Raw genomic sequence first — 15,582 nt, 5'->3', positions numbered from 1 at the left:
ACTGAGGTCACGGGTCTGGGCACCAGCTTGGTGACCCGCTGCTGGCCAGCTTGGTGATTTCAATAATACATCCCTTTCATTGTGTTTAGGATTTAAATGGTAGATATGTTTTGAATATGTATATATTAAAAGTTATTTTTTTATGAAAATTCTTGACATTAAGTAAAAACTACACTGTCATGACGTCTCCGTGTGAAATTCTCAAGCTAACAAAATAATATATGGGCCTACATTATTGTTATGTCAAGCCAGTGTAACTCTACAAGAAGTACGTATATAAATGTTCCACTACTGCCTGGTACCGGTGAGTGGTGTCTGTCGAAGCACGCAATCTTAGAGTGTGATGTCATGGCGGCCATCTTAAATGAGCTTGACCTTCATTATCTGCCAAAATATGTCGAATATTTGCCGAAAACACTCAAAATTTCTAGTTTTTTAATTTTAAAAATCCACAATAATCTAAAAAAAATCTAAAAAGGAAAAATTAAAAAATTCTAAAAATTTTCATTTTCGTGAAAATATTTTCTGAAAAATGAAAACAAAAATTAATGATTCTAAATGCTTAAAAGTTTGTTTGCCTCTAAAAGAACGATAATTCCCCAAAGCTGCATAAATTCTCCATCGACAAACCAACATAAACCATAAATTTCGTAATTATTTTCCAAAAAAATTGAAAACTTAAATTTTTTTTGAAAAGTAATATTTTAATTTCAATAGTATTAAGAATTTAATATGTACCAAACATTCTTACATCATGGAGCTTGGGGTCCTTGGATCGAATATGATAAAGTCATTCGATTAAAAATGGTGATAGGTCCTTCCCCACAGAGGTTACCAGCAAACTGAGCTCCTACCACCACTACACAAGGCAGATAGTATGCCAACCAGTATGATGTCATTTCGGCCATCTCTAAGTCGCTATTTTTTTTTCATTTGCCAGAGAATGCTGCCCCGCCATATTGATTATAGTTCACCTGCTAGAGTGCAGTAGTGTTGTTTATCACCAGACCGTCGGCCATCTAGATCGCTATCTTGAAATTCTGTAATTTTTAACCTAAAAATTTGGGGGAAAATAAAAAATAAAATTTAATAACCACCTATTAATATATAGATTGATTCAATCAATTTCAGTTTTTGGTTTGGGACTTAGTAGATGCTAAAAAGGCCATCTAAAAAATCTGCAATTAATATCCTAATTCAAAAAATTATAATTAAAATCATTTTTTCATGTAATGATTAAATCGTTGGATTTCAAACCTTGTTTCAGGCCTTCGTCGATGCGGGGGGGGGGGGGGGGGGAAATTAAGGCAGTAACATATTAATCATCATTTATACTAAAAATGACTATGCAAGACTATTCTTCGACTAAATAAATATCTTAACTCAATATAACTATGCCTACCTAGAAAGCCTAACTCGATGCATCTTTAGACAACTAGAGTGCCAACTACTCCCATGAAGGCAAAATTCATTCTAACCATGAGTTTTTCTTTGTCAGTAATAAGTATGCAATATGTCCAGAGTCAGGCATATAGGGTAAGCGAATCCGAACCACAGGCCTTCTTCGTCGATGCATGTCATGTTTTTCAAACAACTATGTTTTATTTTCAGCAGACAAGATAAGTCTCAATACTATCAGACCTACAGTAGGGATATAATCTACTACAAGAATACCGGCTAACTAACTAAGCATGTTTTACGTTTACTACACGACCAGAGATTTTGTTTTGATCCATTAAATACTTAGTCCTGACTACAGACTTGACTATGTACATTGAACAAAAATAAAACTAACATTTCCACAAACAATTCACTTAGGAGGATACGATCGTCATCATACGGAAGCATCAGGCTGAATTGCCTCCATATGGCTACATCGAATAGCAAGGACGCAGCGAGTGCTACCTAGAAAATCTTAACCAAGGATCACATGGAAGGCTAATCCGGGAACCACACAGAAAATTTTATTCCACAAAAATCTTCCAATTTTCACGTGCAACGGAACCGTTAACTGGGAATACACAAAGCTACCGTTTGTCAAACTAAATCTGGTTTGGACGTCCTGAATGACTCGATGTTTCAAACACGGGACCCTATCAACACGAGAGGGTACAATATGCCCATAACGGATCTATGGAGCCGTCCCGCCTTACGGCCTGTCAAGACTTGTTTCTCGTGCACTTGTACCGATAGCGATAGCGGAAGCATACTCGTTGAAATAGTTCCACCCTCTCCTTGGGCCCATTCGAACACCATATGACCAAACGTGCAGCAGTTTGCACTGCGACCCCTCTAACTGCGTACACCACTTTCGGGTGCCAATGCCGGACTATTCAAGGTCGCGGAAGCCGATGTTACCCGTTGCGTGGAGAATCGCACACCTTGGGCGGTGTTTTCACTCATAACAGTGGCACACCAGACGGGCTTCGATCCGTATCATGCTTCGTGGCAACGGGCCTAACATCCTTCGGTAAATTGGAGGAGGATTCTTTCAAATATTTACTGGCCGCAGCAAGCCCATCCTCGACATCACAGCTCCACTGGCGCAGCTCTACTAGACTGGTCAGCAATGCTGCAGAACCAGGGGCGACAAATTACCCAACACCTGCGGACGAGCTGAGACTTGGACCATTCTAAACCTTCAATGTCGGCATAGGAAAATAAATAAATTAATGAAGACTACCAAAGGCACATCCGGCCGCTGAAAACGATTAACAAACTCGTGAACGCACAATTCAAAAACTCGTTCAGCGCCAGCAAAACGTATCGCTTGCGCCTTAAACTCTGCGAAACCCAACTTCTGCAATATGCCCTCAGTTATCATCTGAACATAAGTCCCCCACACTTAATAAGAAGAAACTTCATGAAATCCTGCTCATTTGACAATATAAGCTTACGGATCCTGTTCGCCGCTGTAAGAACATTGAGCACTGCCCGAGGCTGAGTGGAGTCTAAGCAGGGCGCACTGCGCAGCGTCTGACGGAACAACGTGCGGTCGAAGGACGAACTAAGCCTGAGGAGGAGGGGACTCGGTGCAGGCTGTGAGGGCAGTCGGCCATGTCACTCTCCTGCAGTCGCACCTGCGCACCTGCTCGTGATGTGGCGTGAAACAAACAAACACAAACACGCTATGAGACCTCTGCACGGCAGAGAAGCGCAGTTATTCGCAGTGGCCTTGGTTCGAATCCAAGCCAAAGTGTGCAAACATCTACCCTAATCAGCGTGCGTGCGAGCGGTCGGAAAATGTTCAATCAGACAACAGAATTAACCAAAGAAGGTAAACTGCAAATGTATCCCAAATTAACTCCTAATTTATTAACAAACCATAGTAAACCTTAAATTGGAATCGAAATCACTTCAGCATGCTTACAATTTTCTAGAGTTGACAATGTGGCTGTCGAGCATACACAAAACAATATGTTGTTACTTTCAATGTTAAATGATAAAATTTCATAGTGCTAAACCTAAATAAAACCACTGCCACCATGTTATGTTCAATCTTTTCAAATTGTTGGATTCTTACGAATCTAGTGCCAAGACATTGTCCGTAACATACTAGTATGCCCTATACATTGAATATATTTACAAACGTAAGAAGTGTTGCCATTTTAAAATTTTTGTTTGTGATTTGTGAACACTGAGAGCAAAAAGATGAATTACACTGAAACATAAGCAGACCCTAAGCACAAGTCAATAAACACCACTGAGATTAAGATGAAGTGTTCAAAGTGTTGTCATACTGCCGCTGTCCTAAACCAGCTACACTGTGGGAGAAGACTTTAGACCTGTAACTCAACGAGTTATGTAAAAAGGCTCAAATAATTTTAACCTCCAAGATTTTGGTGAGCTTTGAACCATTTGCAAATCAACTAGTGCTTATATATATATATATGTTGTAATCGAACTAAAGATTTTTACTCATGGGTGAAGTGCTTTAGTGATAATAACCATTAAATTGCAGCTGTATTAGGTGTGTTGTCGATACGACAGTATAACAGTAATACTTGATATAGCATCAACGAGGCTTAATATGTACATACCGGTAATCGACCCACCAGTGTTACGCTTGTAAAACTTATAAGGGAGGCCAAAAAAAAATACAATCAAGACAGTTTCTGTACTTCGTGATAATTCAGGGACAAGTGAGATGAAAAAAATGTTGTGTGTTCACAGGCTGAGGCACCTCTTTGTCGCAGGAGAACATTGTGACAACGAAACGAAATCTTGGGCGGAGAAAACCTTTAAGGTTGGTTCACACTAATGCTTCATTAGTGATAAACGTATATATTTTAAGATAATGTGACTGTTAAAGATGGAGAGATGCAGCTGTTCTAGAACTCACCGCAGTTGTTATGAGTATATCTTACATCGTCCGTATTCCTTTACATTTTATTTAGTTTTTCCTTCTAAAATTATGTGTCGTGAACTTCGATTTTCCAACTTATATATTTTAATAATTCCCACAATTGGTTGGCTGGGAGTAGCTTAGTTATTTTTACAACGAAAACATTATTAATGCATTTTAATCATAGTATATTAGTATAGCTTGGTGTGTCCGAGTCGAGGGTGAGGGTGAGGATGGGGTCAGTGGCCAACTGGGTCATATTTCCTCAAAAGTCCTTAAAGATTCCCTATTTCGAGGGGAAAATTCCCGTTTTCAGGGAAAAATTCCCGTTTTCAGAGAAAATTTATTTTTTTATTCCTCAAATATTTAAAAATTCGAAAGTCGAAGTAATTAAAAATATGTTTGGCTTCGAAGAACAAAATATCCTAAAAGTGAGTTATGACTCATAAACACAAGCCACCCTAAGCCGTCGAGTAGACGCCCTTGACCATGACTGTCAACTTGAAATTGTTTCATTTTTAACCAAAAAATTCCCAAAAAAGATTTTTTACTTTAATTTTTGGTTATTTAATTCATTTCAGTCCTCAATTCAATTCCCGGCGAGATTAAAAATGTAATTTATTAATATTTTTATATATATTTTTTTTAAAATCTTAGTTACGATTTAAATAATTCTTACATGAAAATCTTGATGATGTCACACCCACCATCTTCTATTATAGAAACTTCCCCTATTTTGTTTGTTTGTTATGTTATCTGCCATATTGAAAATCCTAATTATCATTCGATTTTAATGGGAAAACATTTTAAAATCATACAAAATACTTAACTAATTTTTAATAAAAAAAAAAGTAACTTTGCAATGGAGTCCTCCGTTCGAACAAGGTGAGAGCAAAAAAAAAATGGCGACGGAACCTTCCTCCACGGAAGCCACCGGCAGACTCACCTCCCACCACTAATGCCGAGGCAGATATTACGTCAGCCAGTATGACGTAACGGCAGCCATCTTGTTTTGTCTGCTAGAGACCACTATCTTGGATCCGACTTATTGTTTTCGTCGGCTATAGTGTACTGCCGCCATATCAGTTTAATTTTTACCTGTTAGTGTGCTGTAATTATTTATTGCTAGGGTGCCCCGCCATATTGTTGACCATCTTGGCTGCCATCTTGGAATTCTGTAATTTTTAACCTAAAGTTTGGAATTATTCCAAAATTCATCAAATATCGCTTATTAAAAAAAGATTGAATCGATATGCGTCGTCGTTTCGATCCTTGATTGGAGCAAAAATGTAATTTAATTAAATCTATGTATAAGATAGGATGCTGAATGTATGTAGGTATGACGTCGATAAATTCAGATACCGTTTGACCGGTCTTCATGAAACTTGGCACATCTATGTGTTTTTTTCATGGAAAATGTTTTTATGCTATCCATTTTTGTAACTCGCCGCTAGATGGCGCTGCAGCACATCAACTTTTAAAACATTTAACCGATCTCCATGAAAATTGGTTTTTCATAGTTGGTTTCATCATTGGTTTTTAACACGGAGAATATTTTCGCAATGTCCATTTTGCTTCTTGCACGCTCGGCTCAGACGGAAGGTGACAATGAGTCGTGCTTTTTCGTGCGTGCAGCCGGCGTCCGTCGATGTATAAGACGTTATCACGTCAAAGATGATATACTCTCATAGTAAGCAGACACCGCTATATAATCTCTGGAGCAAACAAGCTCAAGTGGAGGAGGTGTTGTAGCCCTGGCGCTGTGCCGCAGGTGCCCGTGCTGAACCACTGGTGGCAGACCGAGACGGGCCACGCCATCACAGCCTCCTGCGTGGGGCTGGACCACAGCAGCAGCCCGCCCAAGTTCTCCGCAGGGATGCCCTTCCCGGGCTACGACGGTGAGTGCCTCTGTCCGCCTCCGAGTCCAGCTCAGACCACTTCAACCGCCGCTTCGCTCGGCAACCTCCTCGCGCGCTAGCTGACCACGAGGTGCAGTCACTCTCGGCGGGAGCCCACCAGCTCACGTCACAGAGCAAACAACCAAGTTCTGTTCTGCTGAGGTTAACTTTTGAAAATAATGAAGTAGCTTGGCTTCTGGGTTGTAGCCGTGTCCTTGGCGAATAATTCCCCGACGTTTCTGCTCCCTGATGAAGCCGACCGAAACGTTCAGTTGGTAACTGCTCCCTAATGATGGCGACTGCAAAACCGACGGAAACGTCCAGTAGGTAACTGCTCCCTAATGATGGCGACTGCAATGTCGACCTAAACGTCCATTAGATAACTGCTCGCAAATGATGGCGACTGCAATGTTGACCGAAACGTCCAGTAGGTAACTGCTCCCTAATGATGGTGACTGCAATGTCGACCGAAACGTCCAGTAGGTAACTGCTCCCTGATGATGGCGACTGCAATGTCAACTGAAACGTCCAGTAGGTAACTGCTCCCAGATGATGGCGACTGCAATGTCGACCTAAACGTTTGTGAGTTATTTGCCAAGGACACGGCTACAACCCAGAAGCCAAGCTACTTCAGACAATGACCGTGAAAGCCTGCGAACATTCTTGACGGTGATAACGTCTTATAAATCGATTTAACGCCGGCTGCACGCGCGAGAAATTGTCACGTTCCGCCTGAGCCGAGCGTGAAAGAACCGGCCAACCACCGTGCGAAAAAATCTTCTGTGATATCAAACAGGTTATGGCGGGCTTTTTTTTAACTAATTGTTCGTGATTATATTTTAAACAAATATTTTAAATTAAATTTGCAAAAAAACGTAAATAATATTTGAAAATTAAAAAGTATGCAATTATTCATGAATGTTTTCTTATGACGTTATCACGTAAAATTATCGTCCATAAACCGACATTATAGACAACCCCTCTTTAAAAAGAAATGATATCTGATGACTGTACTCGGGCAAGACGAGGGCGACTGAGTGCAGAGACGGTGTGTGTGCCCGCAGTGAGGGTGCTGAGGGCGACTGAGTGCAGAGACGGTGTGTGTGCCCGCAGTGAGAGTGCTGAGGGCGACTGAGTGCAGAGACGGTGTGTTGTGCCCGCAGTGAGGGTGCTGAGGGCGACTGAGTGCAGAGACGGTGTGTGTGCCCGCAGTGAGGGTGCTGAGGGCGACTGAGTGCAGAGACGGTGTGTGTGCCCGCAGTGAGGGTGCTGAGGGCGACTGAGTGCAGAGACGGTGTGTGTGCCCGCAGTGAGGGTGCTGAGGGCGACTGAGTGCAGAGACGGTGTGTGTGCCCGCAGTGAGGGTGCTGAGGGCGACTGAGTGCAGAGACGGCGTGTGTGCCCGCAGTGAGGGTGCTGAGGGCGACTGAGTGCAGAGACGGTGTGTGTGCCCGCAGTGAGGGTGCTGAGGGCGACTGAGTGCAGAGACGGTGTGTGTGCCCGCAGTGAGGGTGCTGAGGGCGACTGAGTGCAGAGACGGCGTGTGTGCCCGCAGTGAGGGTGCTGAGGGCGACTGAGTGCAGAGACGGCGTGTGTGCCCGCAGTGAGGGTGCTGAGGGCGACTGAGTGCAGAGACGGCGTGTGTGCCCGCAGTGAGGGTGCTGAGGGCGACTGAGTGCAGAGACGGTGTGTGTGCCCGCAGTGAGGGTGCTGAGGGCGACTGAGTGCAGAGACGGTGTGTGTGCCCGCAGTGAGGGTGCTGAGGGCGACTGAGTGCAGAGACGGTGTGTGTGCCCGCAGTGAGAGTGCTGAGGGCGACTGAGTGCAGAGACGGTGTGTGTGCCCGCAGTGAGAGTGCTGAGGGCGACTGAGTGCAGAGACGGTGTGTGTGCCCGCAGTGAGGGTGCTGAGGGCGACTGAGTGCAGAGACGGTGTGTGTGCCCGCAGTGAGGGTGCTGAGGGCGACTGAGTGCAGAGACGGTGTGTGTGCCCGCAGTGAGGGTGCTGAGGGCGACTGAGTGCAGAGACGGCGTGTGTGCCCGCAGTGAGGGTGCTGAGGGCGACTGAGTGCAGAGACGGTGTGTTGTGCCCGCAGTGAGGGTGCTGAGGGCGACTGAGTGCAGAGACGGCGTGTGTGCCCGCAGTGAGGGTGCTGAGGGCGACTGAGTGCAGAGACGGTGTGTGTGCCCGCAGTGAGGGTGCTGAGGGCGACTGAGTGCAGAGACGGTGTGTGTGCCCGCAGTGAGGGTGCTGAGGGCGACTGAGTGCAGAGACGGTGTGTGTGCCCGCAGTGAGGGTGCTGAGGGCGACTGAGTGCAGAGACGGTGTGTGTGCCCGCAGTGAGGGTGCTGAGGGCGACTGAGTGCAGAGACGGTGTGTGTGCCCGCAGTGAGAGTGCTGAGGGCGACTGAGTGCAGAGACGGTGTGTGTGCCCGCAGTGAGAGTGCTGAGGGCGACTGAGTGCAGAGACGGTGTGTGTGCCCGCAGTGAGGGTGCTGAGGGCGACTGAGTGCAGAGACGGTGTGTGTGCCCGCAGTGAGGGTGCTGAGGGCGACTGAGTGCAGAGACGGTGTGTGTGCCCGCAGTGAGGGTGCTGAGGGCGACTGAGTGCAGAGACGGCGTGTGTGCCCGCAGTGAGGGTGCTGAGGGCGACTGAGTGCAGAGACGGTGTGTTGTGCCCGCAGTGAGGGTGCTGAGGGCGACTGAGTGCAGAGACGGCGTGTGTGCCCGCAGTGAGGGTGCTGAGGGCGACTGAGTGCAGAGACGGTGTGTGTGCCCGCAGTGAGGGTGCTGAGGGCGACTGAGTGCAGAGACGGTGTGTGTGCCCGCAGTGAGGGTGCTGAGGGCGACTGAGTGCAGAGACGTCGTGTGTGCCCGCAGTGAGGGTGCTGAGGGCGACTGAGTGCAGAGACGGTGTGTGTGCCCGCAGTGAGGGTGCTGAGGGCGACTGAGTGCAGAGACGGTGTGTGTGCCCACAGTGAGGGTGCTGAGGGCGACTGAGTGCAGAGACGGTGTGTGTGCCCGCAGTGAGGGTGCTGAGGGCGACTGAGTGCAGAGACGGTGTGTTGTGCCCGCAGTGAGGGTGCTGAGGGCGACTGAGTGCAGAGACGGTGTGTGTGCCCGCAGTGAGGGTGCTGAGGGCGACTGAGTGCAGAGACGGTGTGTGTGCCCGCAGTGAGGGTGCTGAGGGCGACTGAGTGCAGAGACGGTGTGTGTGCCCGCAGTGAGGCTGCTGAGGGCGACTGAGTGCAGAGACGGTGTTGTGCCCGCAGTGAGGGTGCTGAGGGCGACTGAGTGCAGAGACGGTGTGTGTGCCCGCAGTGAGGGTGCTGAGGGCGACTGAGTGCAGAGACGGTGTGTTGTGCCCGCAGTGAGGGTGCTGAGGGCGACTGAGTGCAGAGACGGTGTGTTGTGCCCGCAGTGAGGGTGCTGAGGGCGACTGAGTGCAGAGACGGTGTGTTGTGCCCGCAGTGAGGGTGCTGAGGGCGACTGAGTGCAGAGACGGTGTGTGTGCCCGCAGTGAGGGTGCTGAGGGCGACTGAGTGCAGAGACGGCGTGTGTGCCCGCAGTGAGGGTGCTGAGGGCGACTGAGTGCAGAGACGGCGTGTGTGCCCGCAGTGAGGGTGCTGAGGGCGACTGAGTGCAGAGACGGCGTGTGTGTCCGCAGTGAGGGTGCTGAGGGCGACTGAGTGCAGAGACGGCGTGTGTGCCCGCAGTGAGGGTGCTGAGGGCGACTGAGTGCAGAGACGGTGTGTGTGCCCGCAGTGAGGGTGCTGAGGGCGACTGAGTGCAAAGACGGTGTGTGTGCCCGCAGTGAGGGTGCTGAGGGCGACTGAGTGCAGAGACGGTGTGTGTGCCCGCAGTGAGGGTGCTGAGGGCGACTGAGTGCAAAGAAGGTGTGTGTGCCCGCAGTGAGGGTGCTGAAGGCGACTGAGTGCAGAGACGGTGTGTGTGCCCGCAGTGAGGGTGCTGAGGGCGACTGAGTGCAGAGACGGTGTGTGTGCCCGCAGTGAGGGTGCTGAGGGCGACTGAGTGCAGAGACGGTGTGTGTGCCCGCAGTGAGGGTGCTGAGGGCGATTGAGTGCACAGACACTGTGTGTGTGTCCGCAGTGAGGGTGCTGAGGGCGACTGAGTGCAGAGACGGTGTGTGTGCCCGCAGTGAGGGTGCTGAGGGCGACTGAGTGCAGAGACGGTGTGTGTGCCCGCAGTGAGAATGCTGAGGGCGACTGAGTGCAGAGACGGTGTGTGTGCCCGCAGTGAGGGTGCTGAGGGCGACTGAGTGCAGAGACGGTGTGTGTGTCCGCAGTGAGGGTGCTGAGGGCGACTGAGTGCAGAGACGGTGTGTGTGCCCGCAGTGAGGGTGCTGAGGGCGACTGAGTGCAGAGACGGTGTGTGTGCCCGCAGTGAGGGTGCTGAGGGCGACTGAGTGCAGAGACGGTGTGTGTGCCCGCAGTGAGGGTGCTGAGGGCGACTGAGTGCAGAGACGGTGTGTGTGTCCGCAGTGAGGGTGCTGAGGGCGACTGAGTGCAGAGACGGTGTGTGTGCCCGCAGTGAGGGTGCTGAGGGCGACTGAGTGCAGAGACGGTGTGTGTGCCCGCAGTGAGGGTGCTGAGGGCGACTGAGTGCAGAGACGGTGTGTGTGCCCGCAGTGAGGGTGCTGAGGGCGACTGAGTGCAGAGACGGCGTGTGTGCCCGCAGTGAGGGTGCTGAGGGCGACTGAGTGCAGAGACGGCGTGTGTGCCCGCAGTGAGGGTGCTGAGGGCGACTGAGTGCAGAGACGGCGTGTGTGCCCGCAGTGAGGGTGCTGAGGGCGACTGAGTGCAGAGACGGTGTGTGTGCCCGCAGTGAGGGTGCTGAGGGCGACTGAGTGCAGAGACGGTGTGTGTGCCCGCAGTGAGGGTGCTGAGGGCGACTGAGTGCAGAGACGGTGTGTGTGCCCGCAGTGAGGGTGCTGAGGGCGACTGAGTGCAGAGACGGTGTGTGTGCCCGCAGTGAGGGTGCTGAGGGCGACTGAGTGCAGAGACGGTGTGTGTGCCCGCAGTGAGGGTGCTGAGGGCGACTGAGTGCAGAGACGGTGTGTGTGCCCGCAGTGAGGGTGCTGAGGGCGACTGAGTGCAGAGACGGTGTGTTGTGCCCGCAGTGAGGCTGCTGAGGGCGACTGAGTGCAGAGACGGTGTGTGTGCCCGCAGTGAGGGTGCTGAGGGCGACTGAGTGCAGAGACGGTGTGTGTGCCCGCAGTGAGGGTGCTGAGGGCGACTGAGTGCAGAGACGGTGTGTGTGCCCGCAGTGAGGGTGCTGAGGGCGACTGAGTGCAGAGACGGTGTGTGTGCCCGCAGTGAGGGTGCTGAGGGCGACTGAGTGCAGAGACGGTGTGTGTGCCCGCAGTGAGGGTGCTGAGGGCGACTGAGTGCAGAGACGGTGTGTGTGCCCGCAGTGAGGGTGCTGAGGGCGACTGAGTGCAGAGACGGTGTGTGTGCCCGCAGTGAGGGTGCTGAGGGCGACTGAGTGCAGAGACGGTGTGTGTGCCCGCAGTGAGGGTGCTGAGGGCGACTGAGTGCAGAGACGGTGTATTGTGCCCGCAGTGAGGGTGCTGAGGGCGACTGAGTGCAGAGACGGTGTGTGTGCCCGCAGTGAGGGTGCTGAGGGCGACTGAGTGCAGAGACGGTGTGTGTGCCCGCAGTGAGGGTGCTGAGGGCGACTGAGTGCAGAGACGGTGTGTGTGCCCGCAGTGAGGGTGCTGAGGGCGACTGAGTGCAGAGACGGTGTGTGTGCCCGCAGTGAGGGTGCTGAGGGCGACTGAGTGCAGAGACGGTGTGTTGTGCCCGCAGTGAGGGTGCTGAGGGCGACTGAGTGCAGAGACGGTGTGTGTGCCCGCAGTGAGGCTGCTGAGGGCGACTGAGTGCAGAGACGGTGTGTGTGCCCGCAGTGAGGGTGCTGAGGGCGACTGAGTGCAGAGACGGTGTGTGTGCCCGCAGTGAGGGTGCTGAGGGCGACTGAGTGCAGAGACGGTGTGTTGTGCCCGCAGTGAGGGTGCTGAGGGCGACTGAGTGCAGAGACGGTGTGTGTGCCCGCAGTGAGGTTGCTGAGGGCGACTGAGTGCGGAGACGGTGTGTTGTGCCCGCAGTGAGGGTGCTGAGGCCAGACGGCAGCAGAGCCGGCGCGCACGAGATTGGTCGGATCGTGGTGAAGCTGCCCCTGCCTCCGGGGACCATCAGCTGCTTGTACAATGCTCCAGAGAGGTTCAAACAGATCTACTTCTCCACCTACCCAGTGAGATATTGCCTGTCGCTAGCTCTTAACCTGTAGACACCCTTGAGTGGCGTCAATCACCTCTCCTTGTACTAATTAGACCTAAACAGGACATGGAATTGTTTACGACAGAAGATTTGGTTAACTTTCAGATAGAGTCGAGGTTTTGTTAGATTTATATCGTACGACTTGTAAAAATGTATCATTTATTAAGCCATAATCATAGCATTTGTATGCTAAAATTGTTTACTTAGAAACATAAATTTATTTGTCAGTTTAATTCTAATGCTTAGGTAGTATTCACATAGAACTTGAATACTTCATTGAGTAGTGCGTGGAAGTATTGTGACACTTATCAAGCTGCTTTAGATAAACAGTTGCTTTTGTGCTAGATTCAGAACATGCCATTTTTTATATTGTTTCACATTTTTAAATATTAATCAGTTTCCAATATCTAAATGAAGGGCACAGTCGTGTATTTTATTTCCCTGCTTAAGACGAACTTTACCATAAACAGCGCCCAGGCTACGTTAAACGAGACTTGCCTTCATCTCGTTCTTGGCACATAGAGGAAAACTTATTACAACACCTTCAACTCAAAGCTCTTACACTTAATGCTCTGCTCCAACAGCTCTGGCCCTCACTACTCTGCCCAATACAACTCTGCCCAATACAACTCTGCCACTTACAACTCTGCCTACTAAAGCTCAGCCCACTACAGATCTGACCCTCACTTTATGCCCCTCACAGCTATGCCCACTACAAATATGCTCTTCACAGCTCTGCATAATACAGCTGTGCCTCTTACTGCATTTCCCTCAAAGCTCTACATATAACAGATTTGCCCATCACTGTACTCCTTCTCAAAGCTCTGCCCACCACAACTTTGTCCATTTTAGTTAGGTCTACTACAGCTTAGCACCTTACTCCTCGCCCTTCACAGCCCTGCCCTTTACTACTGTCTCTCAATTCTGTGACTACTATCTCTCTGCCCAAAACATCTCTGCTCCTTAACACTCTGCATATTATACCTTTTCCTTCACTGCTCTGCCCCTCGCAGCTCTGGCCCTCAAAGCTCTGCACCTCACTGCTTGGACGATTCAGCTTTGCTTCACATTGGTCTGCTACTGAAGCCCTGCCCCTACCTGATTTTCCCTCACGTATTTGCCACTCACTGATCTGGAACACTGCAGCTCCTTTTTTTCCACTGGTCTGCCTACTAAAGCCCTGAAACTCAATGCTCTGCCCCTCACAGATCTGCTAACTGCAACTCTGATCCTCACAGATAAAAACACTACAACTATGCCCCTCACAGTTATGCCCATCACAGCTCTGCATACTAAAACTCTGTCCTTCGCATCTCTGTCCACTCATAACATCTGCTATGAAAAATTAATTTTCGGTCACACCAAACGGTCTGTTGCAAAAATGGCCGAGTGGTTCTAAAAATAATGATTACAAGCTACTTGTTTATGCTGAAGGTAAGTTCAAATTTTGTGTTTCTATGACAAAGCTTCCTAGATTCACTAAAGACTACATAAATTTGAAATATGAGCTGTTACTGCGTCTTTAAAACGCACATTAATGCAATTATCACTGCTGCGGAAAATCTACAGGTGTCTCGCTAACACGTAAGTCAATTTATTGGATGCTGCTATGTGTCCAAGCTATGTGTCCAAGCGAGAACGACCAAACGTATCAATATGCTAAAGAATGTAGAAATGACAAGAACATTGATTTACGTTTAAGATCCTGGAGTCAGGAAACGTATCCTGGCTTGCTCGATATTCGTTTCGCCTACTGTTCCAGCAGAGGAGAAATCAACAAGTACTGTTACGGTTCCTCGGTGCTCAAGAAATTGAGGCGTTGCCACGCCTCCATTAACTTCACTTTTATTATTTGTTTGTTTTAACGTCCTTTTAATTTGGTAATTATTTATATCATATGTTATGATAGATTGTTTGGCACTTGGTTCATTTTCGTCCTGAAGATTGATTAAAACAAAAGCATTACGAACATTCGCGGCGCTGCGCTTGTGTGTGTTTCCGCGAGCCAACACCGCGTGGCGCGCTGAGCCTTATGACGTCATGGTGACGCGTTAACCTGCGACGGTCTGCGGCTGGAGAGCGGCAGAGAGAGACGGTGCTGGCGGCTGGTGGAGTCGACTTCGGCTCGCGGGTGCAGGCGTGTTGCGCCGCTGCTAAAATGGAAAGGCTGTTCCATTCACCTACGCATCGACCAGTGCCCAGCCCGGGTTATCGTCCACCATGCTGCGCAGCTACAAGTAAGCCTCGACGCAACCGCTATTAACAGCCGGACACCGGGTTGGTTTTTTAAGGAAAAACTATGAGCAGAGAGACTTGACTGATCATAAACTCAAATTCATTATCTTGCTAGTTTCTTGAATCGTAATGTGGCGAAATAAACTCTACTTCTCCTTTTTACGCTACGTGAGAATTTACGTAAACTGCAAGCCAGACTTAACACATTGCTGTGGTGCGGGATGTGAGACTCGCATAATTACGTCGAAACGAGAGTCCGGTTTGACCAAAACATTGGGAATTGTGCCTAAACAACAGTTATAGACAATTACGTCATCCAGGATTGTAATCAACGGACCTGTTAGGGAAAAACTAATGCTTTCTAAATATTTGTATAATTACCCGTAATATAGTGTTTATAATATGTGATTACTTTAGATGTCCTTTTCTTTAATGCGAGATCTAGATCTTCTGCAGATTTGTGTAAATGGTTCTGTATTTCAATGTACCAAGCCGATGCCAAGCGGAAATATTAAATAGTAAACAGGCAGTGATGTTTTCAATTATTATCCAGGTCATTCTTTTTTGCCTAGGGACCGTACTTCTCACTGCATTTAGTTGGTACTCCCTTCTGCGATCTCCGACTTTAAACTCGAGCGCCTTAAGTAAGGCCTCAAAACTGCGCCACTCTGCTCGTCAGAGTCGCAGACGCGGTAGTTTTCGGTGTTTAAGATACTTATTGATTTTTTATATCACCAGTATGGCATTGGCTTGGATATATAAATTACATAAAGAGGAGATAATGACTAATTTAAGAGCTGCGTCAGTC

General features: G+C 48.9%; 1 protein-coding gene across 1 annotated transcript in view; it reads left to right on the top strand.

Moving 5' to 3' along the window:
* LOC134541501 (acyl-CoA synthetase short-chain family member 3, mitochondrial) overlaps nucleotides 1-15,582 on the top strand; it is a 138,059-nt gene that overhangs the window by 103,843 nt on the left and 18,634 nt on the right. Inside the window, exons 9-11 of the mRNA XM_063384995.1 lie at nucleotides 4,174-4,246; nucleotides 6,117-6,243; nucleotides 12,368-12,513. Coding sequence (XP_063241065.1) covers nucleotides 4,174-4,246; nucleotides 6,117-6,243; nucleotides 12,368-12,513 — 346 coding nt within the window. The remainder of the gene's footprint in view (nucleotides 1-4,173; nucleotides 4,247-6,116; nucleotides 6,244-12,367; nucleotides 12,514-15,582) is intronic.

This window comes from Bacillus rossius (genome assembly GCF_032445375.1).
Source record: "Bacillus rossius redtenbacheri isolate Brsri chromosome 4 unlocalized genomic scaffold, Brsri_v3 Brsri_v3_scf4_1, whole genome shotgun sequence".
NCBI classification, from domain to species: Eukaryota; Metazoa; Arthropoda; class Insecta; order Phasmatodea; family Bacillidae; genus Bacillus; species Bacillus rossius.
Note: the sequence above shows the minus strand (reverse complement) of the source record. Positions and strands in the feature narration are given on the sequence as shown.